The 12,749-nt window shown below is 52.6% G+C and overlaps 2 protein-coding genes across 5 annotated transcripts in view; one reads left to right on the top strand and one right to left on the bottom strand.

The window, feature by feature from the left end:
• LOC126534485 (ninein-like protein) overlaps positions 1-12,749 on the top strand; it is a 496,791-nt gene that overhangs the window by 172,679 nt on the left and 311,363 nt on the right. The window lies entirely within an intron of this gene.
• LOC129385563 (XK-related protein 6-like) overlaps positions 1-12,749 on the bottom strand; it is a 266,099-nt gene that overhangs the window by 61,406 nt on the left and 191,944 nt on the right. Inside the window, exons 3-5 of the mRNA XM_055072243.2 lie at positions 5,454-5,640; positions 3,513-3,911; positions 863-1,343 (exon numbers count right to left, since the gene is read on the bottom strand). Of these exons, the coding sequence (XP_054928218.1) occupies positions 863-1,343; positions 3,513-3,831 (800 nt within the window). The 5' untranslated portion in view covers positions 3,832-3,911; positions 5,454-5,640. The remainder of the gene's footprint in view (positions 1-862; positions 1,344-3,512; positions 3,912-5,453; positions 5,641-12,749) is intronic.

Below are 12,749 nucleotides of genomic sequence, written 5' to 3' on the forward strand. Positions count from 1 at the left end.
ACTGCAGCGACCGGTGTCTATCCGTTTGTTCTCTGGGCTTGTGGCGCCCCCTACCGGTGCGGCGTGTCCAAGCGCGCCAGGCAGACCAAATACGCAAATCGGGGCTGATTTAGGCCATGAACGCTTCGCGTTGATCAACAGACACATTTTTTTTAGCAGAACGTATTCCGCTCCCCGTTCCGCTCGCGTACACCCGCTCCGTCCCAGCGGTTGACCCCCCTCCCCCTCCCCCCCAAAAAAAAGATTGTTTTAGCTGAGCGTTGACGCGTTCGGCGGGCGTGCAGTCGCGTGCTGTGCCACCTGAGGGGGAGAAGATGAGACAACAACCGAAATTGTGTATAGCATATTCAAGTTGATCAGTGCCGAAGAGTGAAATTGTGTAATTTTGCAATTGTTAAAACGGTCGTTTGCGTGTTTTGTTCAAATTTCATTTTTACGCGGGCGCTTGCATTCTCACACGAAGCCTGCGAGGCTGCGCCGAGTTGAAGACGCTCGATGTGTCACTTTACTGTACTCGTTAACGAATCGTAGTATTCTCACAACCGTGCTTCTGGCGCCGAGTTTTTTTTTGTTCTCATCTCGTTCCATTAGGCACTCTGCAATATACGCACCTGACCCGAGCAGATCAGCCGACGCGCCGCCCCCCTACGGCGGCAGTGGCATCGTCCGTTTTTTTCTATTTTCGTTCGTCTCGCTCGCCGCGCTTGCGCTCTCCGCTCGACGAGCTCACGGAGGCGCCCGTCCGCTCACGCGCTCGCGGAGCGGAGCGAAGCTGAGCGGAGCGGAGCTGAATCGAGCGGAGCGGGGCGAAGGAAACGTTCTGCCGAGACTGTCCGTACGTTAGCGTTCGACCTCCGCTCACCTGACCACGGGTCCCAGGAAGGCCAGGTGGAAGAGCACCCGGAACGCCCACCCGAGCGGCCCCATGCGGGGCCGGTGCACGGGCGTGGCGACGGCGCCGCCCGCGGCGCCGGCCAGCTCCTTGGCCGACGCGCGGCTCTCCCGGTCGTCGTGCATGTACCATCGCAGGCTGAACGCGTTCACCGTCACCGCAGGCACCACGGTGACGGCGAGGGTGAGGCCGAACCACCACAGGTTGCCCTCCAGGTACAGGAAGTAGCAGGCCGCCGCGTCCGAGCCCACGTCGGCCGCGTAGGCCAGCAGCGACACGATGGTGAACAGTGCGCTGAGCGCGGTGAACCGGTCGTCGCGCTTGTCCAGGGGCACCGACGACGAGGTGTCGCAGGCGTCGGCCGCCGTGGGCAGCGAGCGCCGGTGGGCGCTGCCCGAGGCCGGGCACAGGTACGGGTGCCGGTCGATGAGGGCCAGGCCGGGAGGGGGACCTGCGGCGCAGGTTTGGGGTGGGGAAGACGTTGGGCAGTTATTTCGTGTCGCTTTTCGTTTCGTTTATTTGGGCAGAGTGTTCATTTCTTAACGTTTCGAATCGCAACGTTTGTGGTGGTGTATACGAATACGCAACAAGAAATTTCTCTGCCGGGGAATACGAGGCAGAAGGCGTCTCTGTGCAACGCCCGAGGGGCCTCGCAACCGAATAGGACACACAACATTGCAGATAGTTTACGGTCTAATCTGAGTCGTACATTGTAATACCTACATGGATAACGCAACGTGCAGCGAAAAACGGGATACGATAAATTGCAAACGGTCCACACTAAGAATGCGTCCAAACGATAATGCAATTGAAAAAAAAAATACATACGAAACGCATTGAAGGAGTAAACAAACAGGCATATACTACAAAAATTTGGTTGCTCATTTCGCGTTTCCGCAGCCTGGCGAAATCAGGCAAATGAGTCATCAGCGGAAGGAAACAAGAGGTGTGTTTACCTTCATCATCATCATCATCATCATCAGCCTGGTTACGCCCACTGCAGGGCAAAGGCCTCTCCCATACTTCTCCAATTGCCCCGGTCATGTGCTAATTGTGGCCATGTTGACCCTCCAAACTTCCTAATCTCATCTGCCCACCTAACTTTCTGTCGTCCCCTGCTACGCTTCCCTTCCCTCGGAATCCAGTCCGTAACCCTTAATGACCATCGGTTATCTTCCCTCCTCATTACATGTCCTGCCCATGTCCTGTGTTTACCTTATGGTCCTCAAAAAAGAGTCCAGTGATTGACTGGTTGGCATTACATTATGGGACGTGCAGCTAGGACGGGGTATATACGCAAGACGACATAGAAAACCAAGGCGTGACGACATGTCTTCTGAGAGTCCCACAACGACCTTGGTAGGGGCGGGCGAATTAAGCATTTGTGACGAGAGATGAGAACTATAGCAACGGCTTATGCAAGTGCATATATACCGTTGCTTCAGGCGTCGCGGCTCACGTTCGTCACTCGTGAGAGCACCGTGATTTTGGGTCGCGGGATTCGAAATCCCGCCATTAGGTCAGGTATCTTTTTATTTTTATTTTGAGGCAGCTTATGCCGAGTCATTCGGGTGAGAAAACGAACCCGCTACCTGGCATACAACGCACGACGCTAATATAGATGCACCATCTGTTGTATTACACCAGCTCACGACACAATCGGCTGCGGCGCGGACGGCATATCGACGACGCGGGAAACCCGAGGAAGTAGCTAAAGAACGCTTCGGATTAAAGGCTCATCCATGAAGCCTATGCGGGTTCTGGCGTCTATAGGAAGCAATGACGTGACGTTACATACGCCACGTTGTCTTATTCGCATCTTCCGCTGTGAATTCAGGTTTTTTTTTTACCGTAGAACCATATATTGGTTTTTACGATATGGCAGTAAAACCATATGGCGGTCACGAATTACGTCACCGAATACGCCCAATACAGTGCGCCCGCGCGCGAGTGAGGCGACGCCGCGGCCTACATCAGCGCCTCCGAGATAGCACAGGACCTGTGCACTTCAATCCATGACGTCGTGCTACCTTGCCAGGCTTCCGTATACTATAATGCGGATGCACCCGAGTAAGCCGCGGTCATTTTGACCTCACCACTTTGGTCGCGCCGGTACTTGGCCCTGGAAACTGCGGTCGAAATAGCACAACGGTCATAAAGCAGAGAGAGCGCCCAGGCCTTCTTTCTATGAAGCATTAGAGAATTTTAGTGCGTCCGGTATTCCGGCAAGCGCGGGCGGTTTGGGTGGATTGCCCGATGGGTGGGGGCGTAAACGTGAATGACCGGAGCAGTGCAGCCGCCTAGTGGCGTAGAGTTCAACCAGACAAACACAGAGCTAAGATTGCAGTAACCCACTATATTGTGCTTCGCTGCAGGTGCAAATTTTTGGGAGCGGCGCAATTGTGAACACGATTACGCTGCTGTCGAAAATTTACACCAGCAGCTAAAGAGAATATAGCAGTTGGATCTGTGCTTATGTGGTTGAGCTTTGCAACACCAGCTGGCGCCACCAATCTGGCCGCTCACGTTTAAGGCTCCGCCCATCCGGCAATCCGGCTGCGCTTGCCGGAATACCGGACGCACTAAAATACTGCCCGCGTCGACGCGTTCTTTCGCTCACCGGTAGGCGGCCCGGCCTCCGCGTACTCGGGCAGGTCATCCTCCTCGTCCTCGTCGTCGTCCTCCTCGGTGGTGGGGTCGTGGTAGGGCGCCGACGGGGGCTGGCCGTGGTGCCGCGGCAGCGACGACGAGCCCCCGCCGCCGCCCACGGGGGGTCCTAGCTTGAGCTGCTGCTGCTGCGCGAACCCTCCGTGGTGGTGCCTGGTCGGGTGCGAGTGGTGCAGGTGTTGTGGCGCCGCGCCGCTCTGCAGGTGGGCCAGGTAGGGCGGCCGGGCCACGGGGTGCTCGTCCAGGAGCTCCACCTCGTGCACCACTACCATCGCGGGGACGTGGCGGCGGCGGCACCGTGCCCGGCCGCCGAGCCTCCGGGTGCAGCAGCAGCGGGACGATGACGCGCAAGCTGTGCGAGTTAGAAAAGGACTTCTTCTTGGGCAAGTTGGGGCTTAGATTTCCTAGGCATACTTCGTTGCGCAGAATACATTTCTTGAAAAGGGACAGAAGAAAGGAAGACAGTGAAGCGCCAAGCTAAAATTGGCACTTCACTGTCTTCCTTTCTCTTTTCAAGAAATGTATTTTGCGCCACAAAGTGTACCTAGGAAAGCTGTGCGAGTTACGCGTGTGAGTCGTCCGAGTTGACCAGCTCAGAGAGTGAAGAGGGAGAGGTTAGAGAGACAAAACAGTGGTACAGGAGAACGATAAACACTACACAGTAAACAGTTTCCAAGAAGGCAATGGAACACTCGTCTGAACGAATTCAGCATGATAGAGAATTAGACTTCGTCATAAGTGGTATTTCGTTTTAAAAGCGGGGAGGCTCTGAACGAGTCGTAGTAACGCAGGGCGCTTCGAACCAACAGCGCGTGAGCTCGTAAAACATACATTGAAACAATATCGCACTCGATAGTGGCGACACGACCATACCGAAACTACGCTTTCGTCCGGGAGTTAGTTGATGGAGTTAGTTCAGAGAGCTGCCGCCACGTGGCGGAGTTGCTTTTCAAGCGCTACTGGACTGTCTAGATTGACAGGAAGAAAAAAGGCCAAAGGGGCGCCGCTTATATCGAACTGCGCAGTTCCGGTCTTACGGTATTCCCATTCCGCGCACTTCGTACTAAACAGAGTCCCAGAGCGCCTTCACTTCAAATAATCCACTCTTAGATGCGTGCACCGTAATCGGTGCCACAAGAAATTTCGAACGAAGCGATTTTGTTAAAACGAGGGGTCACCGTATTTAAATGATGGTTCGAGGCTTACTTTGCAAAGTGGGGGATGGGAAGGGAGATCGGTTTGAATAAACGTCTCACTACACGGGGTCTTAGCGCCGTTACGGTAGGTCAGCTCGCGCAGCGACCTTAGAACGTCACCCGATTTCCTGAAAGGAATCGCTTTATCTTGGTGACGCTCACAATGCCAGCATCGCCCAGACGGCGACGAGGCCTGACGTGTACTGTGACTCGCAAACAAAGGAGCTCACTTCGAGGCGGCAACAGACGGCGCCCTCTGTGGAAGCGGTAACTACTGCGAAGACCACTCTACCTGAACCCGACCACGACAAGCGAATCCTACAGCGCACACTGCGATCGCCATCGATGTTTTCTTTTTTTGCCAGGTGCGGGGTGCAGGTGACCGGGGCATTACATATATACGTAAGACATGACACCGACACCTAGAGTGCGGCTGGAGTGTCCGTATACTTCCTATCGATAATAACGAACGTGGCATACGACGTCTTGGAAACTTTCTGACACGCGCGTACGGCTGTTGTCATTGGGGGAACGCGGTCTTGTTCTCAAGGCAGCATCGAAGTCCGCCAAAGAAAGCGCGCCGAATAAAGTGTTGCCCTGCGGTTTACATTCTTGTTTCCCGCATGTCTCGACACGGGTGATTTTTTTTTCTTGCCCGATGATGACAAGGCGTCATAACGGTACAGCAAGCCACTTACGTTCATGTGTGCACTAAGTGGTCGCGGTCCTTGTAGCTCCTGGAGAACTGGTGTAGCTGAGGCAGGTGACGGGCGTCTCTTATCTTGCACGGACAGCTTAGCTCTTTTTTCTTAGCTGCTTTCTATCGTTCGTCGAATCTGAGCGTTTCAACGGACGTTCACCGCTGCTGTGTTTCTTTGGAGTAACCTGAAACAGATAGAACGAAGCGACGACCTTTTTAACAACGACGATATTTGTACGAACTTAACTTCAGTTCTAAAAATGCTCCATACCGCGTTATAGGTCACGTGTTTCAGCTTGTAGTACCATCACCATAAATTCAAACGCGAACAGCCAGGGCAAAAGAAGAAACACAAAACTAGGCTAGTACACAGTATTGCGAACTCTGCGATAACATACTTCGATTGTGACGTCATTAGTGCTTTGGAGGTCTCTAAAACTCACTTTGTAGGTATTTCACAGGAGACTCGAGGTGGTGTCGAACGTACGTGAGCGCTTCACATTGTGCACGAAATATATTGTACACATCACATTGTGCACATGGTGCACGAAAGTTTCTAAGAGATTCGAGTCATAGAAACGTCACTTTGATAAATGAAAGTCTGCAAGGTCGCCTGCGTGAAGCATGCGTGCGCAGCAGTCGAGATGTCACCATCACATTCCAAGTATGCTGCCGCGTAGTTAGAGAGTTACCGGTGCTAAGTTCTTGCCCAGTTTTTCTTTTTTTTTTCATTCAAACGAAAATAAAAGATTTAGACACCCTATAATGGTGACGGTTGTTCCTTTTCATATATCGATGGTAATCATAAAAGCAATACATTATAGGGTAAGAAGAAACTTCAAAAATCCGAAAAGTTTAGAGTGGGGTAATGTCGATGCGGTCCGCAAATAAACCTAAACTCACTGGAACATACATTGACATAATGCGAGCAGTCTTCAGTGCACTGAAGTGCACAGTGTCTTCAGTGCACTGCACTGAAGACCTACTCATGCTCGTATACCAATTTATGAACAGGTGCACAAGGCCGCAGTGTGGTCCGAGATGAACAGGTGTACAGGTGACGAACAGGCATAGATGACACGCGCAGAGACAACGCATACACATGGCCTGTTTGGCGCTTCGGATGGCGTCGTATAGCTGTGTTAATTTGGAGTGAAAATACTAACAGGGAGGTGAGGTCTCGATGTCCTAAGCTTCTGTCTCTCTCTAAAAGTCGTTGTTCCGCGCCCTGCCTTACCAGCAGCCCATTCCTCCTTTTCGTTTCTCTGGGAACCCACCGCGTTGAGAGTTCCTCGGACAACGGCCAAGTCACTCACTGCCCGTCGCGATTCGTTCCTCTTGAGCCGTCCTCGCCTCTACAAAGATTTCCTTCGACCGTCGTCTTGCTCCTGATGCTTTCGGGGGGGGGGGGGGGGAGGGTAGGAAACTACGACCCGGCGTTCCGGCCCGCCGAATCCGGTTCTCGATGGGGCGAGCAATCGGCTTCTTCCCGCGTCGTCCATTTTCTTTCCTTTCTACCGTACCCGCTCTCCTCCTAGATCTTTTTTTGCCTTCTTCTTTCTGTCGTCTCCTTCCCGCCCCCTTTTTCGTCTGTTCGTCTGCCACATACACACTTCTGCGAGGATGGAGGATGTCGTCGTCTGCTCGTCCCCTCCCGCGTTTCTTCGTCTGCTCTACAAGGATGTCGTCTGCTGCTCTATGCCCCCTTTCCCTCCGTCGTATAGCCATCGTCGTTATCGAACTCTTGGCGGAGAGCCCGCGGAGTCGTTTCGCGTTCTGCTATGACCGATTTCGTCGTTCGGGTTCGGTCCTCGTGCTTACGTCCCCCCCCCCCCCCCCCCCCCTCTATTTCTTTTTCAACGCCATCGTCCTTTAGTTTTCCGTCTTCTTTTGGTTCCCGTGGCCGTACTACGCCTCATTAGATGTGTGCAGCGTGGCGCCAGTCGCTGACAACGTGGCGACGTCTCTCTCACGTTAAACTCTCCGCGGTACTTTTGCGTTTGGCTGGCGCATTAGCTGTGAGAATCTCTATGTATGGCCGTTTCGCGTGCTTAGGTTATCTAGCCGTGTGGATTTTTGGAATAAGAATGAAGGATAACAGTCGATGCTTGTGCTAGATGGTTATCGCTCTCTTTAACAGCGTAATGTTAATACGAGCTGAGCTTCATTAGAAACGCAGATTATTGAGTAAAACAAGGAAAAAAAAAGAGAAGGCTCAAGTTTCGCCACTCCCAACTGAAAAGATAAACGAGCTGAAGTTTCGGTATCGATTCGGATACCGAAACGTCGACTTATTTAGCTTTATTCGGCGACCTATGTCCTTACGCGCGTTCTAGACCAGACGGTCTCTCGGTGCTACGGTTATATCCCTGAACACAGCTTCGGAGCCGCGCGAAATCTAAAATTTTTCCCTTCCCAATAATATTATCGAATGTAATGCGCGCAGCCCCGTGCCTTTTTGCCTGCGCTGCACGGTACTGAGTAAGCGAGTGACGGAGCGGAAATGCTGGGGGGGGGGGGGGGGGGGGGGGGGGGGGAGGAGAGGTTGGAAGACCATAGAACGCGAGTACGCGCTCGCTCGTGCAAGAGGGGTTGCCGCGGCGTCTCGCATAGTGCGCGTCCTCTACAGATGCAGCTTAGTTGCCGGGTACGCACACCAGAGGGCGCCCAGCTCTCGAGGAGACATCGTGTGCCGTCACGCGTGATACAGGGGATATGAGTGTCGGATGCATGCATATTGGGAGCTTCGATGGCGGCAAAAGAAATGACAGAGAAACAAGGGGAAGGTTAACGCAATCCGGGTGTAGGACAATTGCTAGGTTTAGAAGCCATTTCTGCGTTTCCACTATTCGGGCGGCTCGCACCACCGAGTGAGCAGAAGAAAAAAAAAGGATGCGCTGTAGAGGATGAAGCGTCTGTCTCGCTGATCCGATCCGCTCGTGCGCGAGTTGATCTGGCGATGATGGAGGCTTTCTTTCGAAACGTTTTGAAACCGGCGACACGTGGGAGGCGGATGCGATTCTTCTTTTTATCTCTGCGGGGCGCCTTTGCTCGCCCCAGCTTTTCCATTAGGATATTGCTGCTTAGGCTTTCTCCTTTATCCCCAGTGGGGGTGGTTCGCTAGCAGACTGGCGTTCTGTACTGCTGAGCAAGGAATGGCGGGCACGATTCCGTGCCGGGGTGGCCGCATTTCGTTGGGTTCGAGAATGCGAAAGACGCTCGTGTACTTAGGTCTAGGTGAAGAACCCTGTGTGTCTCCTCTATGGCATCCGTCACAGAGCCAGCGTAGGATGGTAAACGAGATCAATCAATCAATCAATCAATCAATCAATCAATCAATCAATCAATCAATCAATCAATCAATCAATCAATCAATCAATCAATCAATCAATCAATCAATCAATCAATCAATCAATCAATCAATCTTCTCGATGGTGAATGTTTTCTACGGTTGCGCTGGCACAGCGTCATCTTCTGGCAGTTTACCCAATGACGTGTCGTAAGCTCCTGTTTTTGCGTGTGTTATGCTGTTATCGAAATAGCCACTTGCGTTGACGATTACGCTGCCGCCGACGCCTTTCTGTGCCGGCAGCAAAGTTGCACTGGGTTCGTTTTTGCAGTAATAGATTATATGCGTTCTGGTTGCATTCGACGTCGCGAGATGGCGCCACCAGTGGGTTCGGGTCGCTCACGTCCACGCCTGCGGTGCTTCCGGCGTTGCGCAAGTAGTAATACGTACCCGTAAAAGAAAAATCCGAAAACCGCCTAATAACAGCGTGACCATCGAGCAACGTGAAATTGAAACAGACGCGTCCAGGCCGCGCCGTTACGCCACATGCTTCTGTGGTGCGACAGAAATGCCGTTCCATCGGACCCACAAACGCTTTTAACGGTCAGCGGTCAGCGCCGGGGGCTTTCCGCAATTCCTTCTCAACCCCCCTCCCCCCTCCCTCTCTCTCTCTGCTATACCATTTTTTTTATGCCAGGCTCTGGTAGTACAGTTGGGCAGGGTGTTACTATACTCCGCAATTCCTTCTCGACCAACCTATCTCTCTCTCTCTCTCTCTCTCCTATTCCAATTTCTTTTTGCTGCGAGGCTCTGGTCGTGTACTTTGGGCGGGGTGCTACTATACTGCGGTTTGACACGCTGCACCTGTAAGCACCCGGCTTTGCAGAGAAGCTCGCTTTCCACAGGGCTCCCGCCATACACGCGTCCACTCGAGGCGAGCTTGAAGCGGGCGCTGCCGTTCGAAGCCGAGTGCGCTTGACGGCCGTCCATTGTGTCCGCGCATCGCCTTCGGCCACCGAACGCGCTAATCGAATGATTAAGCGGCGGGACCGCGTTACGACCGGGCCACGGGCGGCGGGGAACTGTTATTTCCAAAGCGCTGGGCGAACTCTGGCCTTTTATGCGTCTGTCCGTTGGGCTCTCTCCCTTGCATCCGTGTGTATCATCGTTCCACCATGCACGGATTTAGACACGCCGCAGCGTATCTGCGGAAAGCGTCGCCGCACGCCGTCGCTGAGCTAAATGCGTGCGCTGTTGGAGGGGTCAGAGAGCTCTGCAGCGTAGCGCCGCGTAAGTCGTGGCCATGCCGCGCTGCTTCGTGTGGCTCGAAACCGTCGCGAAGGTATTTGTATTCAGGCAAAGTTGCTAGCTTTGACCGTCGAAATTATCGATCGAGGGGGGTTCTTATTATTCTGGGGTTTTATTAGGCCAGCCCAGCGCGGATATTCCGTCGAAGGTTCACAATTATTTGCAGAGAGCAGTGTCGTCTGCGTCTGGTGAGTTACTGACCCGTAAATCACCCGTATTACGCGCAAAGCGGTAACAAACAAACAAACAAACAAACAAACAAACAAACAAACAAACAAACAAACAAACAAACAAACAAACAAACAAACAAACACAAACAAACAAAGCTTGCTGCTTATCGTTGGGAGCAGCGCCCTGTATTCTTTAACTGCGTAATGCTACGCGCTCTCCGAAAGAAGAGGAAGATGATGATGATGAAAATGAAGATTACGATGATGTGGATGAATAAGAAAAATGACAATGAAGATTATGATGAGAAAGATTAGACTGAAGTTGATTAAGAAGATGTCTGTAAACAGATAACAGTATGATAAAGTTAATGAAGAGGACGATAAAGGAGATGATAATGGGAAGAAAAAATTGAGGAGCGATTCCACTCGGTGAAGGTAATTGAGCAGCGAAGCTTAAGCACATCCCACAGGGTTAGACAAGGGTAAATGAACTTATTTTCATCATTTGGTGATGACAGTGACGATAGCTTTGTGATTGCTGTGATATACACTGATTGATTTGGCTACAACCTTACACAGAAACTTGCTCAAGGTTAAATTTATACACGGCCGTTGAGTAGTTGAGGGACTTAGATTCGTGTGGCACTTCAAACCAAACTTTTCTAGCAGAAAGTGATTGAACCATTTCTTGTCTGGTTTTGAAATGTCCACACTGAAGCCTCCAACGATGATCACAGGGGTAGTGTCATCAAGGATAACCCACGCAAAGCGCGTGGTCATGAACTTCACTATATTACACATGAATGTGCCTGAAAATATATGCCCACCGGATATCACAATTTCGTCTTTCGTTTGTACGGCATAGACATCCGGTCCCACAGTCGCTGGCATTGTCCTCTCGCGAGTCAAGAGGACAAATGTACAGGCAATTTGTAGCCATAAACCTTACGGGGCCATGGGCCACTGCATGTTTTGCTTGCTTCCGAGGGGATGAGCCATTTGCCTCCGGGGGTGTGAGTCATTGGTGATTACAGTTTTCGACATGCTGTTCTCTATGTTTTATGCGTGATTGGAAGGAATGTAAGCACTGTTCGCTTCACTTTGCTGAGTGCTCGTAGCCTCTGCCTTACGGGGGGGGGGGGGGGGGGCTATGAGCCATTGATGTCGATAGTTTTTTGTTGATGCACACGAACTCGCTGACCACTCGGGTCAGCAACTAACAACTCGTCTTTTACAGCTTCGCTGTAAAAGACGAGTTGTTAGTTGCTGACCCGAGTGGTCCTGGCGCACAGCCACAGTGTGGAGGTTTGGCCACGGATCGGGGGAGGGGGGGTGTAAAACAAACGAATGAAGACGAGGGAAAATAACAATCCGAAAGCTGAAACTTCGTAATGAAAATTTTAGTGCGACGAAAAAAAAAAGAAGCTGTAGTGTATATAAAATCACAATCGAAGCAAAACCACGGATTAAAGAAAAAGAGCTGTGGGGGACACCACGAATGTGAAAAAAAAAAAAAACGCGATTGAAAAATGGTACTCGAACTTCGACCCCTAGTGGGCTCTCTCTCTCTCTCTCTCTCTCTCTCTCTCTCTCTCTCGTAACGCTGCCAAATTCCTGTGAAACGTAGTCCCACTTTCGCTCGCGGCACTGCTCGGTTCTGCCGCACCGTAGCTGACGGCGCATCGTGCTGACGCGCCACACACGCGTGCAGCGCGGCAAAAGCATTGCACGGGCCCGCTTTTATCAAGGGGGGCCGCGCTTCGCGCAACGTCGCCCGTATGCACGCCCGTATATTTACGGACGCGCAGCTCCCGGGCCCGGAGGGCGTGGAACGTATAATCCCGACCGACAGGCAACTCTATGCGAAAGAGAACAGAAAAGGGAAAAGGCTGCGTGTAGAGAATCTGGGTGCGGGAGTGCGAGGGGAGTTAGCAAGCAAGCAAGCAAGCAAGCAAGCAAGCAAGCAAGCAAGGTGGTCTGTCTTTGTCGCCGTGCGGCACCGCCGACGCGAGTCTATTGTCCCCGCTGTCCTGTCCGGTCCTCGTGCGCGTCGCGGGTGCCAAAGCTGTGCCGAAGGCCTATCCCAAACTCCCCCCCCCCTCTCCCTCCCACCCGCTCCACGTGTTACGTTACTCTTGGTCATGCTCTTCCATTTTGACGAAGTGGTCGCGTGTGTGCGCGCGCGCGCCATTGTGTTTCCCCCTCCCGGCGAGTGTTTCTGTCGGCGCGCTCGCGTTGTTTCGCGGCGTTGCATGCGTTAAGACTGTGCCGGTTCGCTCTGGGTGAGGTGTGTGTGTCTCTCTCTCTCTCTGTCTCGGTCTCTCGCGCGATCTTGCTGCTGCTGGTTCTTCGCGCGTTGTTAGCGGGTACGCGCGAGCTTTCTGCTTTGCTAACCTGAGAGCAGTTCGCTGATCGCCCTATACTAGCTTCTGTTCTCTCTCTCTCTCTCTGGCCATTGTTTCCTTCCACCCAGTGTGATGCGATGCTTGACCCCCAGTTTCTGTGTCGTCGCGGGCTGGGCCGCGGT

The sequence above is a fragment of the Dermacentor andersoni genome, chromosome 7 (genome assembly GCF_023375885.2).
Source record: "Dermacentor andersoni chromosome 7, qqDerAnde1_hic_scaffold, whole genome shotgun sequence".
Taxonomy (NCBI): domain Eukaryota; kingdom Metazoa; phylum Arthropoda; class Arachnida; order Ixodida; family Ixodidae; genus Dermacentor; species Dermacentor andersoni.